At 46.2% G+C, this 17,282-nt stretch overlaps 1 protein-coding gene across 1 annotated transcript; it reads left to right on the forward strand.

Moving 5' to 3' along the window:
• Positions 1-1,589: 1,589 nt before the first annotated feature.
• Positions 1,590-16,622, forward strand: LOC118984637 (adenylate kinase isoenzyme 1). Its single transcript, XM_037042771.1, is given in 5 exon segments — positions 1,590-1,617; positions 1,620-1,745; positions 2,396-2,463; positions 15,701-15,931; positions 16,617-16,622. Coding segments are annotated over 5 exon segments (459 nt in total).
• The last annotated feature ends 660 nt before the right edge of the window (positions 16,623-17,282 follow it).

Consider the following 17,282-nt stretch of genomic DNA (forward strand, 5'->3'; position numbering starts at 1 on the left):
CTCTTGCTAAAAGGATTGGGCCAGGGACCCACGTGATGTTGAGCCGAGCCGGGAGGGGTCAGGACCTGAGTGGACATGGTGCGACCGCCCCAAAGGCCGTGGCTGGATGCGCCTGTGCAAGTCCAAGCTGCTGCTCATGGGCAGGCCCCTGACGCCTCAGGAGAAGGGTAACATCGCAGGGGTGGCAGGTTTACTGAGGGAAGGGGAAGGAGGCTGTGAAGGGCAGGAGGGAGACACAGATATCCCATCTCACTTGACCAGGTGTGCACACGCTCCTTGCCCACACCATAGTAATGAGCGTGCTCCCAGGGTAGCCATTCAGTTTTCCAGTTGAGCGCCTGCCATGCTGGTTCGGGGTGCTCCACGGTGACTCTGTCAAACCAGTTTCCTGTTCCCTTGGAGATGACAATGCAGTGGCGAACACAGTCTCAGGAAATGGTGCCTACAGCTCTGGAGATGGCACAGGAAAAGCACAGTGGCTCTGAGGGCCCAGGGAAGAGAGGAGGTTTAAACTGGACCGTGCAAGATGCATAAGAGTTGGCTAGGCAGAGGCAAAGGAAAGCAAGACACCAAAGTTGCACCATAAACTACAACACCCCATAGATGTGTCCAGTGGCTGTAGATATTAACTTGTTCTTTACTCACTACTGTATGTCAGGAGCTCTAAACTAGAAATGCAAGGACAAGTGAGATAGAAATAGTCCTTACCAGCCCTGGCTGGTGTAGCTCAGTGAATTGAGTGTGGGCCTGTGAACCAGACAATCACGGTTCGATCCCCAGTCAGGGCCCATTCCTGGGTTGCAGGCCAGTTCCGGGCAGGGGCCAGTTCTGGGCAGGGGCCAGTTCCCAGCAGGGGATGCACAAGAAGCAACCATACATTGATGTTTCTCTTCCTCTCTCCTTCCCTTCCCCTCTAAAGATAAATGAATAAAAAAAAAAGGAAATGGTCCTTGCCCTCCATGTAGTACAGTGGCTGGGAGGCCCCCCAAAAAATGGTAAACAGGCGAAGTCATCACTGATCACGGCCATTGCTGTAGAGGGATCGGGTTTCCACACAGGGAATGATGGGTGAGCTTTGGCCTGGGGGCAGTGAGGCAGGGGTTTCCCAGACTGAGGGAACAGCAGTGGAGGGAATGAGCTGGCAAGCTCAAGGGGCAGAAAGGAGGCCAGGAGGCTGCTGAGGCTGCACCAGAGTGAGGGAAGGGGAAGGTGGTATGGATGAGTCTGAGGGATGGGCAAGTCCCTGCCCCTATCTGAGCTTCAGTTCCCTCAACTGTAAAATGGGATGACAGTTATTGTGACACTTGAAAAAGATGCCACATGCAACGGACCTAGTCTACTCAGGTGCACATTCTCTTCCATGGAACCCACAGCAGCACTAATGTTTGCCATGCCTGGATACACCCCTGGGCTTTGGTACACACCCTCAGGTACCATCCTAGGCCAGAAGTGGGTATGCTGGCAGACCTGTGTCCAGTGTCCCCAAGGATGTGCACTGAGCTGCAGAATCAGTGCCGTTGACTAACAGGCACCAACCCATCTCCTTCCCTGGGCACCCAAGACATCTTTTTCTCCAGATCATCTTTGGGATGGGCAGCCCAGGCTGTGGCAAAGGGGCACATGCCAGAACATGGTGACTAAGTATGGGTTCTGCCTTGTGGAGCTGGGCCAGCTGCTGCTGCAGGATGCCCAATGCAGCACCCAGCAGGACCTGAAAATCCATGACATCTGCAGGGGTGCCCACAGTGAGAATTCATGGGTGCAGGGGCAAAGGGAAGAAGGGGGTAGAGTAGGACAAACTTCCCGGATAGGCCCTGTGGAAGCTGAGGAGCCCAGAAGGCTGTAGCTCCCCACCTGACCACTGTTTCATTTCCCTGTGCCTCTGTGTCCTCATCTGTGAAATGGGAGAGCAATTGGACCCACAGCAGGAGTCTGTATTGAAGGTCAGATGACATTCTTCAGGGCTTGGTGGATTGCCTGGCTCTTAAGAAGGACTCAATAAAATTAGCTAGTATTTATTCCCTTTGTGACCCTAGGCACATATATTATTGTCCTCTTCTCTGTACCTGTTTCCTCCCCAGTAAAATGAAGGCCACCCCACTATGAACCTATAATGTGGTAGTGATGAGTAAATGAGACCCAGCCAACCTGGCACATGGCAGACACACACCCAGCACCCAGTCACTGTGTCCATTCCTCAGAAGTGCTTCTGGAGGCCTCTGGGCATCATCACAGCAGACTCAAACTCTTAGGTATTGGGTGGGGCAGCTGTTCCCCAAATTCACCTGAGGTCCAGACTGAGGAAGAGAACTTGCCAAGGTGGCCGATCTATCTACCCCTTTTCTTCCCAGGGTATCATCCTAGCTCTGGTCAAAGAATGTGCTGTCCTGCCCAGAGAGCCAGGCTGTCCTCATCAAGGGCTTCCCCGGGGAGCTGAAGCAAGCCAAAGAGTGTGAGTTCACTGTGAGTGACCCAAATGTGTAGGAGGGTGCGAGGCATGACACCATCCTTCCCTCCCCACTGTGGATGGAGATCTGAATGGGTGAGACTAAGGGGAGAGGAGTTGACCAGAGGGAAATGGAGTTTCCTATTATCAAAGGACAGTCTGGTTGTTGGAAGCATCTAGAACCTGGGTGAATAGCTAAAGAGCTCTACGAGGGCAGGGACAGTGTCTTTAATATCTCCTTGCACAGATCCTGCCCACTGAGTAGCAGGGGGTTCAGCGGCATCTCTGGGCCGTAAAGATGGAATACAATTCTTCATCTGTTTATTCCACCAGTTCTGTTTGCCCACCTCTATTCGTTCATCTGTTTATTCCTGTCCAGGGGAGTCCATGAGACAGGGTCTGCTCTGTGCCTGCTCTCAGGATGCCAACAGCCAGAGCAGTAAGTGATGGGACAAAAAATTACTGGTCACAGTCATTGCAGTGAGGAACATAAGACAGAATGTCGTCCTGGGGGGATGCTATTTCAGTTTGGGTGGTCCAGGTGACGCCTATGAAGCAGAGACATTGGAGAGCTGAGCATTGATGGAGGAGCTAACCAGTGCTGGGCAAGTTGGAGTGAATTTCTTCAGGTTATTTTTACACTTTATGGAAAGGCCCACATGGGCACCTGACCATCGAGGGCTGGAGCATTTGGAAATGGCAGAGCAGGGAAAGAGAAACTGAGGCAGGCTGTAGGCTTTTGCTGGATTTTAGTTGAAATGAAGTCCACACTGAAATCAAACAAAGGTTGTTGGGCCTGGACCGCTGCCCCCAGGACGAGTGGGGCCCTGTCCTGGGTTCACGCCTCCACTGGAGCAGTTCCGGGCTTCTCTGCCCCCGCCAGCCCCAGCCAGCGGCTGCCCCAAAGTAGGTTCTCAGCCACAAATGCCAGATGAATAGGCTCCATAAGTGGCCGCAAAGTCTTGGAATGGAGGCTACAAACTCCCAGCCTTTGGGCCTCGTTTGATCCAATGACATGTTCAGTTTGGGCTCCAGAGCTTTGGGCCATTTTTAAAGTTTAAATTACCCTGGATGGTGTAGCTCAGTGGATTGAGCGCGGGCCTGTGAACCAGAGGATCGTGGTTCAATTCCCAGTCAGGGCACATGCCTGGGTTGTAGTCCAGTTCCCTGCAGGCCAACTCCCAGCAGGGGGCGCACAAAAGGAAACCATACATTGATGTTTCTCTCCCTCTCTCCTTCCCCTCTAAAGATAAATAAATAAATAAATAAATAAATAAAAATAAAATAAAATAAAGTTTCAATTAGCAGCCCGCTTTCAGAAATCAGGTGCCATATCAAAACTCCCAGCTTCCCTTGAAAAATCTCCCGACTTGGCAACATGGGGCCTGCGCGTCCCAATGGCAACAGCAATGTGAACTGGTTCTGAGCATTTTTACCAAGCCTAGCACAACACCGATTCTCTCACTGTTAGTTAGCATCCCACTCCCTCATGGAGATCAGTGTTCTTTTGCCCAGAGTCGCACACTTCAGGCAGCGGACCCAGGACTGGGCTCAGAGTGTGACCTGGCCCTTGGTGGGCGTAGTAAGTCAAACAAATACAGCGGACGCTCCCCAGGATACTCTGCTCAGAGGCAGCGGCGAGGGCCAGCCGGGCCAGCCGGGCCAGCAGGAGCTCTGTGAGTGGGTTGGACTAAAGTGCCCAGCATTGGGAGGCTCATTTATCTGGGTGGATATTTCTCCCAAAATTGTCACCTGCACTGGGGGACAAAAGATGATTTTAGGGGGCTCACAGAAGAGCATTTAAAAGTAATCATGTATTTGAAGAAACTTTTGCCCTGGCCAGGTAGCTCAGTTGGTTAGAGAGCGACATCCTGAAGGTTGTGGGTTGTGGGTTCGACAGCAAGGTTGTGGGTTCGGTCCCCGGTCAGGGCACATATGAGAAGCAATAAATGAATATGTAAATAAGTAGGTGGAACAACACATCGATGTTTCTCTTTCTCCCTTCCTTTCTCTAAAAACAGTAAGTAAACATTCTTAAAAGAGAGAGAATGGCTCCCTAGTTTCTGGGCCAACTTTAAAATAAAGTAAAATAAAATGAAATAAAATAATAAAATAAAATAAAAATAAAAATAATTTTGTCAATTATAGCCTCACAGGACATTGACAAAATGTTAGAAAGTTTTTGTTGTACCTGACCTCCAAGGGCAACATCAGACTTGACCTCCATTTAGTATCAAAAGCAGGGAATTAGCATTGTTACGTATTTCCTTTACCATTACCTTCAAGGCAATGACATTCGCTTTCCACTTACCTACATAATATCATTGCTTTAAAAAAAAAATTAAGTAGAAAGCGAAAGTTCCTGGATTTAAAAGTCTAAAGTAAGCCCTGGCTGGTGTAGCTCAGTGGATTGAACACGGGCCTGCGAACCAGACGATCACGGTTCGATTTCCAGTCAGGGCACATTCCTGGGTTGCAGGACAGTTCCCGGCAGGGGCCAGTTCCCAGCAGGGGATGCGTAAGAAGCAACCATACATTGATGTTTCTCTCCCTCTCTCTTTCCCTTCCCCTCTAAAGATAAATAAATAAAATAAAAATATTAAAAAAAATAAAAATAAAAAATAAAAGTCTAAAGTAACAGTGCCGGCAGTGAAATGCCAGTGAACATTTACCTGCAAAGCCTGGGGCGGCTCGGAAGCACAAGAGACCCTGGGACCCTCAAAGGCGGGAGAGAGAAGAGCTGTGGCAAGTGTGCGTGCTGTGCTCCCTTGGATGGAAAAGCGAGCGAGGACGTCTTTGGTGTTTTTGTGATGCCAGATTTTAAACAGAACTTGAGCAGTCTAAGGGCTCCACGTTCCCAGATCAAACCATTATGGAGGTTTGGCCACACTTGCTTCATCTGTGCCAGAATGTCTTGTTGTGACTGCTGATTATGTTCTGAAGCACATCCCAGATCCTGTTACGGGTGCTTCCTCACCCAATCGCTGCCAAGATAATCGGCATTAATTCTTTGAGACCATTAGATACCCAGTCTTTACTTGCATTTCCCCAGAGTCTGAAAAATGTCACTTTGATTCCTAGCTGGTTAAATTTAGAAGTAAAACCAGGTCCATTCGTTGATGGGTCTTTCCTAATCCAAGGCAGGCTGTTCTCCCTGTTTGCTGCCCTTGCCCTGCTGAAACTCTGGGGCACTTACATGTACCATGCGTCACATCTGGGATTTGTCCCTGTACCTCCTTCCTTTGAGTGCTGTTCTCCTTATCTCCTTCCAGCCCTTATCTGCCCTGTCTGCTGAAAGTTAACTACGAGTGCACTCAGATTTAGGTTCAATACGTTTTGCACTTTTTAAAATCCACAAATATTTCAGTATACATTTCCTTTTTAAAAAAGATTTGGCATAATTCATTTCAGAGAGAGGGGCAGGGAGGGAGAAAGGGAGAAAAACATCAGTTGGCTGCCTCTCGCACATTCCCAACCCGGGTCCTGGCCTGCAACCCAGGCCTGTGTCCAGACTGGGAATTGAAAGGGCAATCTGTCGGTCCCCAAGCCGGCGTTCAACTCACGGGGCAGTATGTATTTTCTACAAGATGACTTTTATAAAATTGAGGCACTTCCATTATCATACCTTAATGTCATCAGATAACCAATCAACATTCAAATTTCCTGAACATCTCAAAATCTTCTTCTTTTCACATCTTGTTTTAATCAGGATTTAAGTCATGTTGACCCACTGCAATTCGTTGCTGTCTCTGACCTTCCTTTTCACCTATAGGCATTCTTTCCACCTCTGTTGCTTCTGTTTCCTCGCAATTTCATTTATTGAAGCCAACTCTCTGATTCCCCTTATTTTGCACAGTGTGGATTTTGTTGATAGCAAAGCTAGTTTTTTTCTACCGTGTTCTTCTCTCCTCTGTATTTCCCGTAAGTTGGTAGTGTGCCTAGCATCCCATCTAGGACTTGGATTGTTTTTTTCAAGCACACTTCGCAGGTGTTGATGTGAACTTCCAGCAGGTGGCACACATGCTTTAATTGTCTCTTTGCCATAGCTGTTTTGGTGTTTGAATGTGTTCAGATGTTTTAAGAGGAGTCAGGTCCCTGAATGTTTACAAGGACCCAGGAGGACTTGAGAAAGTGAGGGAAAACAATGTTGCATTTGCACAGTTTCCTTCTTTCTTCCCTTTCTCTTTCTCTCTCTCTCTCTCTCTCTCTCTAGCAATCAACACCTTAATTACATGAGCTGGAATGGGAAGGAAAAGAGTTCATTGCCTTTCCAGGCCTTGGTTTTTCTCAGCTAGAGCACCACCTCCTTGCCCTCTAGCACACAGCCATCTGCACGGCCACGTTGGCCTGGTCTTGGACCCACATCTGTCGGGACTGCTCCTCTAGAAGACGGCTGATTGTGGCATTCTTTTTCCTTCCCTCATATTTCTTTTGAATTTTCTATGATTGTTTTTGTTTAAAAATCTCTTCCACCTCAGGAGCCAGCTTGGCCCTCTTCTTGAGGCCCAGGGGCAGTGCATGGTGGGAGTCAACCACTGTCGGTGTGGTGTGCTGGCAGTGAGCACCATGCAATTCTTTCTCAGGGTCTTGGTGTGGACCACTTTGTCATTGGATGCATGGCAGAAAACACCAACAATCCTTGTTTTGCACGTATGACACTTGGCGCCCCAAGAGCAGTTGCCCGTGTCCAGCCTCGAAGCTTGTTGGCTCTCTGCACACAGACAGTGTGCACGTGGTAGTCGATCTTAGTGCCGGCAGCAGGGCGTCCCAGGTCACATGTTTCCCCTTCCTGTGGCGAAGGCTTTATCTCCCTCCTGGCCTTGCGGCGCTTGTGCCAGTTACCCTGAAAGAAGCCTGTGGCTCAGTGCTACGAAGGTCCAGAGTTCTTCTTCTGTCCGAGTGGCGCTGCAGGGCCGTGATGCCCTCTGCTCCTCAGTGGTCTGCGTCCCCCTCCGCTTGCCGGTGCCTGGGTCGGTGTGAGTTTGGTGCGGAGCGCCGTGGTTATTTTTAGGAGGCTCCTTCATGCCTGTTATAACTTGGATTTCACGCCCCCCAATCCGTATATTGAGGTTCTAGCCCCCCAAACCTCAGAAGGTGACTCTGTTTTAAGACAGGGTTTTTAAGGAGATGATTAAGTGAGAAGTCGTTAAAGTGGTCACTGATCCCAACTGACTGGTGTCCTTAAAAGAAGGGATCGGGACACAGACCTGCATGGAGGGAAGACCACTGTGGACCCAGGGAGGAGACAGCCATGGACAGGCCAAGGAGAGAGTCTGCCAGTTGACTCTGCAGAAATCATTAAATAATTTACAAATTCTAAAAAGCAATCCTTAAATATCAAAAACCAAACTGAACCAAACTGAAACTGAAAAAACAGTTCTGTTTTTTCTCAGAACTGTGAGAAAATAGAATTTCTGTGTCTGAGTCACCTCGTTTGTGATACTCAGCTGTGGCAGCTGTGAAGTGATCTACAGGGTCAGATAGTGACCACTGTGAAAGGCCCACCAGCCTCTTATCTCCTGGGTTTTTTTTAAAGATTTTATTTATTTATCTTTAGAGGGGAAGGGAAGGAGAGAGGGAGGGAAATATCAATGTATGGTTGCCTCTCATGCGTCCCCTGCTGGGAACTGGCCTGCAACCCAGGCATGTGCCCTGACTGGGAATTGAACCGCGATCCTCTGGTTTACAAGCCTACTCTCAATCCAATGAGCTACACCAAACAGGGCTTATCTCCTGGTTTTATACCATTTTTTTCTAGTTGATTTTTCTACAACTGACTAGCTGGAATTCTTCCTTAAAGAAGAAATTTCCATCCACAACAAGGGCTGTTTGGTTAGCTTGAAATATGCTTTCTACCAAACAAGTGGTATAAAGGCTTCCTTTCCCTTTAATGGCTGATTTTCACACCCAGGTGTTGGCATCTCAGTTCCCTCCAGTGGTGACGATGAGTTATTGCATTTTCCTTTGCTTTGTCCTCTCTCATCCTTGTGAGCTCCTGGGTCTTTGTGCATTTAATGTGTGTCAGTCAACCGCAGTCCTTTCTTGGTGGTGGTGCTCAAGCTGTCACATCTTCCGCCAAGAGGAGCCCCTTCACACCGTCACTTGTGTCCTTTTCAACAAAAAGGACAGACGTTGTTTTAAAATTGCTTTCTGACACAGACTTTCCATCCCCTCCTTTCCCATCTCCTGTCCGGTCCCAGACGGGCCTTTTCTCTGAGGAGCACTTTCTCACTGGTGTCCCATCTGGGTGCAGAAGTGGTCACTGCTGCCGGGCTGTCATTGTTTTCAGGCTTTTCCAGGGGACAGAGCCAGGAAACACACACTTTTGGAAGGGGAAAAAACCCCCACAAGTTGGTACTGTTATTTTCAGCTCATACTTAACATCACAGTGTTTTTACTTCTCTCCTCTTTCCCTAAAAATTGTTTCCTAATACTACGAACATACTCATTTGTATAATCCCAGTAGATGCAAAGTAGTTTCCAAATAATATGTCAATATTAACAACTAAGAAAACACTTTGGTGCGGAGTGCTGTGATTATTTTCAGGAGGCTCCGTCACGCCTGTTGTAACTTGGATGTCATGCCCCCAATCCGTTTGTTGAGGTTCTAGCCCCCAAAACCTCAGAATGTGACTCTATTTTAAGACAGGGTTTTTAAAGAGATGATTAAGTGAGAAGTCATTTAAGTGGTCACTGATCCCATCTGACTGGTGTCCTTAAAAGAAGAGATTGGGACACAGACCTGGACCGGGTACATTGCTCAGTTGGTTGCAGAGTCATCCAGATACGGCGAGGTTGCGGGTTCTGTCTCTGGTCAGGACACACACGAGAATCAACCAGTGAATGTACAAATAAGTGGAACAACAAATTGATGTTTCTCTTTCTCCTTCTCTCTCTCTCTCTGTCTCCCTTCCTCTCTCTGTCTAAAATCATTAAATTAAAAAATTAAATAAAAAAAGAAAATAACTACAGAAGGAAGATTTTTTATGTGCAGCGCTGGCTTTCCTACCATCTTATTATGGGCATACCATAAAATACTAGGTCTCTTGGAAACATTATTTTCTCTATGTAGTTATGGCATGGCATTGATACACAGTTGGGTACATTTGTTTCAGTTTGGTTTTTGATATTTAAGGATTGCTTTTTAGAATTTGTAAATTATTTAATGATTTCAGAGTCAAAGCCACATAAAAAGCTATATCCAGAGAGAGCTCATTACGGTTCATTCCTGTCCACCACCCACTCGAAACTGTGCCCTCTTTGCCCATCAGCAACCACTTCCCTCAGTTTTTGGTTTGTTCTCTGATGTTTTCTTTTGCAAATATAAAGGTGTGTGAGTGCTCCTCCTTCTCACACAAAACTAACACTCTATAAATACTAGTTTTTATTTTTATTTCTTTAAAAAATTTAAATATATTATATTTATTTTTTTAAGATTTTATTTATTTATTTATCTTTAGAGGGGAAAGGAGAGAGGGAGAGAAACATCAATGTATGGTTGCCTTTTGTGCTCCCTGCTGGGAGCTGGCCTGCAGGGAACCAGCCTGCAACCCAGGCATGTGCCCTGACTGGGAACCGAACCGTGATCCTCTGGTTCCCAGGCCTGTGCTCAGTCCACTGAGCTACACCAGCCAGGGCTAAATATATTTTATTGATTACACTATTACAGTTGTCCCATTTCCCCCCTTTACTCCCTTCCACCCTGCACACCCCTCCCACCTGCATTCCCCTCTTTAGTTCATGTCCATGTGTCTTAAGTTCTTTAGCTTCTACATTTTCCATGCTATTCTTACCCTCCCCCTGTCTGTTTTCTACCTACCCTCTATGCTACTTATTCTCTGTACTTTTTCCCTGTCTCTCCTCCTCCCACTCCCCTGTTGCTAACTCTCCATGTGATCTCCATTTCTGTGGTTCTGTTCCTGTTCTAGTTGCTTAGTTTGCTTTTGTTTTAGGTGTGGTTGTTAATAACTGTGAGTTTGCTGTCATTTTTCTGTTCATACTTTTTATCTTCTTTTTCTTAGATAAGTTCCTTTAACATTTTATAAAATAAGGACTTGGTGATGATGAACTCCTTGAACTTGACCTTATCTGAAAAGCACTTTATCTGTCCTTCCATTCTAAATGAAAGCTTTGCTGGATAGAGCAATTTTGGATGTAGGTCCTTGCCTTTCATGACTTGGAATACTTCTTTTCAGCCCCTTCTTGCCTGTAAGGTCCCTTTTGAGAAATCAGCTGTCTGATGGGAACTCCTTTGTAGGTAACTGTCTTCTTTTCTCTTGCTGCTTCTAGGATTCTCTCCTTCGTTTTTTTTCTCTCCTTCATTTTTATCTTGGGTATGTAATTATGATGTGTCTTGGTGTGTTCCTCTTTGGGTCTACCTTCTTTGGGACTCTCTGAGCTCCCTGAACTTCCTGGAAGTCTATTTCCTTTGCCAGATTGGGGAAGTTCTCCTTTATTATTTGTTCAAATATCTTTTCCACTTGTTGCTCTTCCTCTCCTCCCCTAGTATCCCTATAATTCGGATGTTGGAACATTTAAAGATGTCCTGGAGGTTCCTAAGCTTCTCCTCATTTTTTTGAATTCTTGTTTCTTCATTCTTTTCTGATTGGATTTTTTTTCTTCCTTCTGGTCCACTTCATTGATTTGAGTCCCAGTTTCCTTCCCATCACTATTGGTTCCCTGTACATATTCCTTTATTTCACCTAGTGTAGCCTTCATTTTTTCATCTAATTTTCACCCAAATTCAGCCAGTTCTGTGAGCATCCTGATCACCAGTGCTTTGAACTGTGCATCTGGTAGGTTGGCTATCTCTTTGTTGCTTGGTTGTATTTTTTCTGGAGCTTTGATCTGTTCTTTCATTTGGGCCATTTTTTTTTGTCTTGATGCATGTGTTACATATGAGGGGCAGAACCTTAGGTGTTCACCAGGGCTAGGCAACCCACGTCACTGCATTGTGATGCTATTTGTGTGGCAGGGGTCGAGAGGGAACTGTGGTGTTTGCTCCGCTCTTTGCCAGATTTCAGTCACTTCCCCCTCTTCCCATAAGCAAACTGGGACCTTGTGGTGCTGATTCCGAGTGAGTGGGTTTGTGTGCGTTCTAGGATCCTGAGGGTCTCTCCAACAAACTGTCTTGTGAGGCTGGGACTCTCTCCCAGCAACTCAACCCCCACAGGTGTTTTCAATTGGTGCTTTTAGGCTTTATTTCCCTGCAGTCAGACCCTGGGTTGTGTGGTCTGTCTCTCTCCCCAGTTTCACCTGGTTAATCTGTGTGCAAATGTGGGACTGCCCGGTTCCATAAGCCCCCTTGCACCCCAAGCCCCTCCAGAATCCGCCGCCTCGCTGGGTCCACCTGCTGCTGTCCTGCTCACCCATGGTCCACCAGCCACTGCTCTTTCTGCCACAACCAGCCGCCCCACTTTGCCCCTCCCACCGGTTTGGATGAAGGTGTCTACTTTAACTCCTTGGTTGTCGGACTACCACACCATTCAATTTTCTGTCAGAATTGGTTGTTTTTTGTTTCTAAACCATTGCTGTCTCTATTTTGGTTGTGTGAGGAGGCACAGCGTGTCTACCTATACCTCCATCTTGGCCAGAATTCTTTTTTTTTTAAACATTTTATTTATTTATCTTTAGAGGGGAAGGAGAGAGGGAGAGAAACATCAATCTATGGTTGCCTTTCATGCATCCCCTGCTGGGAGTTGGCCTGCAGGGAACTGGCCTGCAACCCAGGCATGTGCCCTGACTGGGAATCAAACCGTGATCCTCTGGTTCGCAGGCCTATGCTCAATCCACTGAGCTACGCCAGCCAGGGCTTGGCAGGAATTCTTAAAATTTTTAAACTTGATTTGAGAGAGAGATTGATTTGTCGTTACATTTATTTATTTGTGTATTCATTGGTTACTTCCTGTATGTGACCTGACCAGGAATCGAACCCTCAGTCTTGGCCGTGTCAGGATGACACTCTAACCAACTGAGCTACCTGGCCAAGGGTAGTCTTTATTGTATTTAACCCTTACAGTACACTCCAAAAGTCTTGTATTAGCATCAAGAGGTCTTCCATGTTCCCTTTTACAACTAGTGTCCCACTATGTGGCCATGCCATTGTTCATTCAGCTGATCTCCCAGGGGCACTAAGTTGTTGGACAACTTAATGATGACAATAAGCTGTTTGCAGTCTTCCACCACTACAAACAATGTCATACCTTTGGGTGTCACTTGCTATTTTTGCTATACCTCTAGGACAGGCTCTTAGGAGTGGGGTTGCTGGTTTAAAAAGAAATGCATAGGTCATTTCGCTACTTATCACCTCACTCTTCATTCTGCACTGCCACCCACAATAAACAATAGTACCCATTTCCTCACAGCCAACAGTAAGAATACTGCCCAAATTTTGGATGTTTGTCAGCCTGCTTGGGTGTGAAATGGCATTTTGATGTAGTTTCAAAAGGGCATTTTTCACTCGTACTACAAGTGAGGTTGAGCATCTTTCCAAAGATGCTCATTTCTTTTGTGCACTATTATATCTTGCTTTTTTCCCCTAACAGAGTGCTGGTCTTCTTGATTTCCAGGAACTCTATGTATATTAGCGTTATTAACTCTTTGTGATATGTTTGCAAAACCCCCCCCCCCCGCCAGTTTGTCAATGATCTTTTGAGTTGGCTTTATTCTTTCACCATGTAAAAACTGTCTTAAATTTTATTAGCTTTACCAATGTTTTGTGTTTCTTTTGAACTTTGAGACATAATAGTTTATTTCCTCCCAATCCTAGATTTATAAGGGAATTCCTTTATGGTTTATTTAGTACTTGTGTGATATTATTTCTTACATTTATCTCCGATCCATTTTGGAATTTATCCTAGTTTTTGGAATGAGATGAGGATTCAATTTGATCTTTTTCCAAATTGCAATCCAGCTGCCCCATCATTTAATGAAGAGTCTGTCTGTCCTCCATTGATTGGCATGTCTGTCTGACCGTACACCACTTTTCATATTCACTCAGGTCTGTCTCTGAACTTTTCATTCTGTCCCAGGAAGGAGTTTGTTTTTCCCTTGTGCACTGCNTATTTCTTACATTTATCTCCGATCCATTTTGGAATTTATCCTAGTTTTTGGAATGAGATGAGGATTCAATTTGATCTTTTTCCAAATTGCAATCCAGCTGCCCCATCATTTAATGAAGAGTCTGTCTGACCATACACCACTTTTCATATTCACTCAGGTCTGTCTCTGAACTTTTCATTCTGTCCCAGGAAGGAGTTTGTTTTTCCCTTGTGCACTGCTGTTTCAACGATGGTGGCCTTATTAGCTTTTAATATCAGCTAGGGTTGAATGTTCCTCTCCCTCCATAGGTTCTTCTGGTCACTCCTGCTTGTTTTTGCATATGAATGTTAGAAGCAACTCGACTAAAAAATGTCACATCACATTTGGATGACATTACAATTATAAACCAATTTAAGAATTCTTGGCTCCTTGTACAATAGAGTCTTCCCGTCCAGGAACATTTCTACATTTCTTCTGTGCAGGGTCTCCCATGTCACTTAGGAACGTTTTATTCAAGGTTCTCTCGATTATCATGAAGACTTTTCACGCTTTGGGGAAAGTCTGACCCATTTCGTATTTTATTTTTGTTGCTGTTATAGATGGGGCCCTCTTTCCTAACTGGGAATTTCTGTGTACATGTTGGTTGCTGACTTCTGTGTGTCAGGGCTACATCCTGTTATTTGACCAAACTCTTTTTCTGTATTAGTTTATCTGTTGATTTTGCATTTTCCAGAACTATAATCATATCATCTGCAAACATGCTTTTCCCTGCTTGTTTCAAATTTATATTTGTCAAATTGCTTTTTTTATATCTTGTTTTAGTCAATCCTCTTGTACCTTACCAAGTCATAGTAAGGTACAAGGCAATTTTGCCTTGTTCTCAACATTAGTGGGAAAGCAAGTTTCCATTAAGTAAGGTGCTGGCTAAGGATATATGTATCAATTCCTGCCATTTGTTTATTTCAAATGATAAGACAAAGTTTATTTAGAAAGTTACAGAGGTAGTAGAAGTGAGCCATCTGGGCTGTTGTAAGCGGAGGAAACAAGTTACAGAAGCAAAAGGGCTGTTGGAGCTCAGGAGAAAGGCAAAGGTGACGCGCCTGGGGGAAGGGGGAGGGAAAGCAAGGGCAGCGCTCAGGAGAGGGTGGAGGCCCCCGACCGTGTTACTCGGTTTTAATCCGGAATGCATGCTGGATTTTGCCCCGAGTTTATGAGGATAATGACAACTTTTTCCTAAGATATTACAATAAATTGAATTAAACCATCCTTGCTTTCCTGGAATGAATCCCACTTGGTTTTATTTTTTAATATGCTTTTTTTGCCCTGGCTGGTGTAGCTCGGTGGACTGAGCGCGGGCCTGCGAACCACAGGATCGCGGTTCGATTCCCAGTCAGGGCACATGCCTGGGTTGCAGGCCGGTTCCCAGCAGGGGACACACCAGAGGCAGCCATACATTGATATTTCTCTCCCGCTCTCCTGCCCTTCCCCTCTAAAGATAAATAAATAAATAAAATTAAAAAAATATGCTTTTGGATTCTATTTTATAATAAGCAAATTCTGGAGAACTAGGAGGAGGTGGAGCTTCCTTCCAGTGGGTGGCTATTGTGATTCAGGAAAGTCTCCCTGCAGTGGGGCCTGTCAAGGAGGATAGGCCAGTGGTGTGGGCAGCAGTGAGCTGGGCACTCTCGCACCTTCCCCAGTGAGTGTGTGGGCAAGAAGGTGCCAAGTGGAGACTGCTTAAGTCGTATCTCAAAAGGAATATTTCAACCTAAATTCCCATCAATGAGGACTAGGTAATTATTGAACATCCATAAAAAATACTATGTAGTGGTTAGAAAGAATTAGAAATCTTCTTATGAGTCAATGTGGAATCATCCCTAGTTATATGGAGTGGACAGAAGTCAAGGGCAAATCAGTCTTCACCTTTTATATCAAAAAGAAACAAAAAGGGGGAAAGAATACCAGAGCTGGATTTGCTTGCACGTTTTAATCCCAAAATACCTACAGAAGGAGACACAAGAAACAGAATACTGGGTCACCCCCAGGGAGGATAAAACTGGGTAGCTGGGGACAGTGAGGAACACTTCACTTTTTCCTGTTTGTGTTGTTTGGCTTATGAGCTATACCAAGTGTCCTACTTACCCCCCAAAATAAATAAGACAAAAACTTGAAACTATAAAAAGAAAAAGGACCCAGGGGACCTGATTATTCCTTATTGACCTGCATGGGAGCCCCTTTTCTGGGTGCCTGGGTGGGCCAGGCCAACAGTCATGGTGTTTGCTCCATGGAGACAATGGTCTAGAGAGCACCAGGCCAGGCCAGGGCCAGGGCCAGGGCCAGGTGGAACATCAGGTGGCTGATGGCGTGTTGGCCGTCCGCCTAGAGATGCATTACACCCTGTGTGAGCCCGTCTTGACCTTCTACCAGCAGAACCTCCTCCTAAACGTAGGTACTACAGGTTTGCTGCTCACCACCCTGGCCTCCAGAGGGCAGATCCAGCTTAAAACAGCACAGGAGCCATGCCGTGGCCCAGAGTCTCTCCAGGCCTCAGTCCATCTGTGTACATCTGGGAATTCCATTTCCTCCATTAAGGTGCATAGGTGCAGGCTACAGCCTTCCAGCTATGATGTTTAAGGTCAGAGTGATTAGCTCCAAAACTGCAAAAATAAATACATTTTAGAACATATTGTCAAAACATGAGATTGACAACTGGTCTACCCACAGCTCAAGTCAAACCTATGTAGGTTCTCCAGGTGTAAAGAAGGGATCACTTAATTCACAAAGCAACCCATGCAATTTCTAGACTTTTCATTGTTATAAAGATGGTGAACTTTAGTGATGTTCCCATCACTGAGGGTAGGAACATGACGTTAAGTTAAATGGGGGGGGGGGGAACAGCAATGCTGGTGAAACTGGCAGTGCCCAAGAATGGGATGGGAGGCATGGTGGGTGGGTGATTCTCCACACCCCCTTCACAGTAGCCTGTTTGGAGGGACAGCATCTGCACAGCTTGTGTGGCCAGCTGTAACACGAAATCTTGTCTTATCCCAGCCTTCCTGATCCATCCCCCTTTCCCCTCCCTAGTATAGATAGCCATAGGACTGTACCTCCTGATTCTTTTCACTGACAGGAATAGAGGCCTGCAAACTTGCTTGCCCCTTTTCACTGGGGTGGAGGGCAGTAACACAGCTATGACTAAGAAATGACCTCTCTCAATCTTTATAGAGGCAGCTCCAGAAAACATTTTTTGCTAAGCGCTGCTCTGTCATCGAGTCTGCAGTGAGAGAGCAGAGGGCTGACTCTTCTTTCACCCAACCACCAGCAGAGGGCTCAGAAGGGGTGCAGTGCCTGGGAGATAGTGCGTACCTGTGGAGCCTATGCTCCTAAGCTGTCCACGTAACCCTAGCAACAGTATCCCCCTTCCTGGCCCACTGTGCCACATCGTGGGCTCCTGGGGTCCATCAATGAACACTCCCATAGGGACAAGTTCCTAAGAATCTGGAAGGTCACAGGGCTATGAACAGCCCCACCCAGGGGCAACACTGTTACTGTCACCTGCTGGTGCTGCCATTTAAAGCCTCTGGACCCAGGCATCCACATTCTGATGGTGAAACCAGATTTTTAAGTGTTAGTATTCAACTGTAAATCCAAATGGAACACTCCTGCTACACACTTGCCTCAGGATGACTGCCCCTATGCTGCGCAGTTCAAGTGGCCCCTTAGTTTACTCTCCCATTTCCTGTCCTCACCCTTGGGAGGCCATGGACTGCCACCAAGCACTTAGCTGGTACCATTA

The sequence above is a fragment of the Sturnira hondurensis genome, unplaced genomic scaffold (assembly GCF_014824575.4).
Source record: "Sturnira hondurensis isolate 20B ecotype Veracruz unplaced genomic scaffold, ASM1482457v3 Scaffold0003693, whole genome shotgun sequence".
NCBI classification, from domain to species: Eukaryota; Metazoa; Chordata; class Mammalia; order Chiroptera; family Phyllostomidae; genus Sturnira; species Sturnira hondurensis.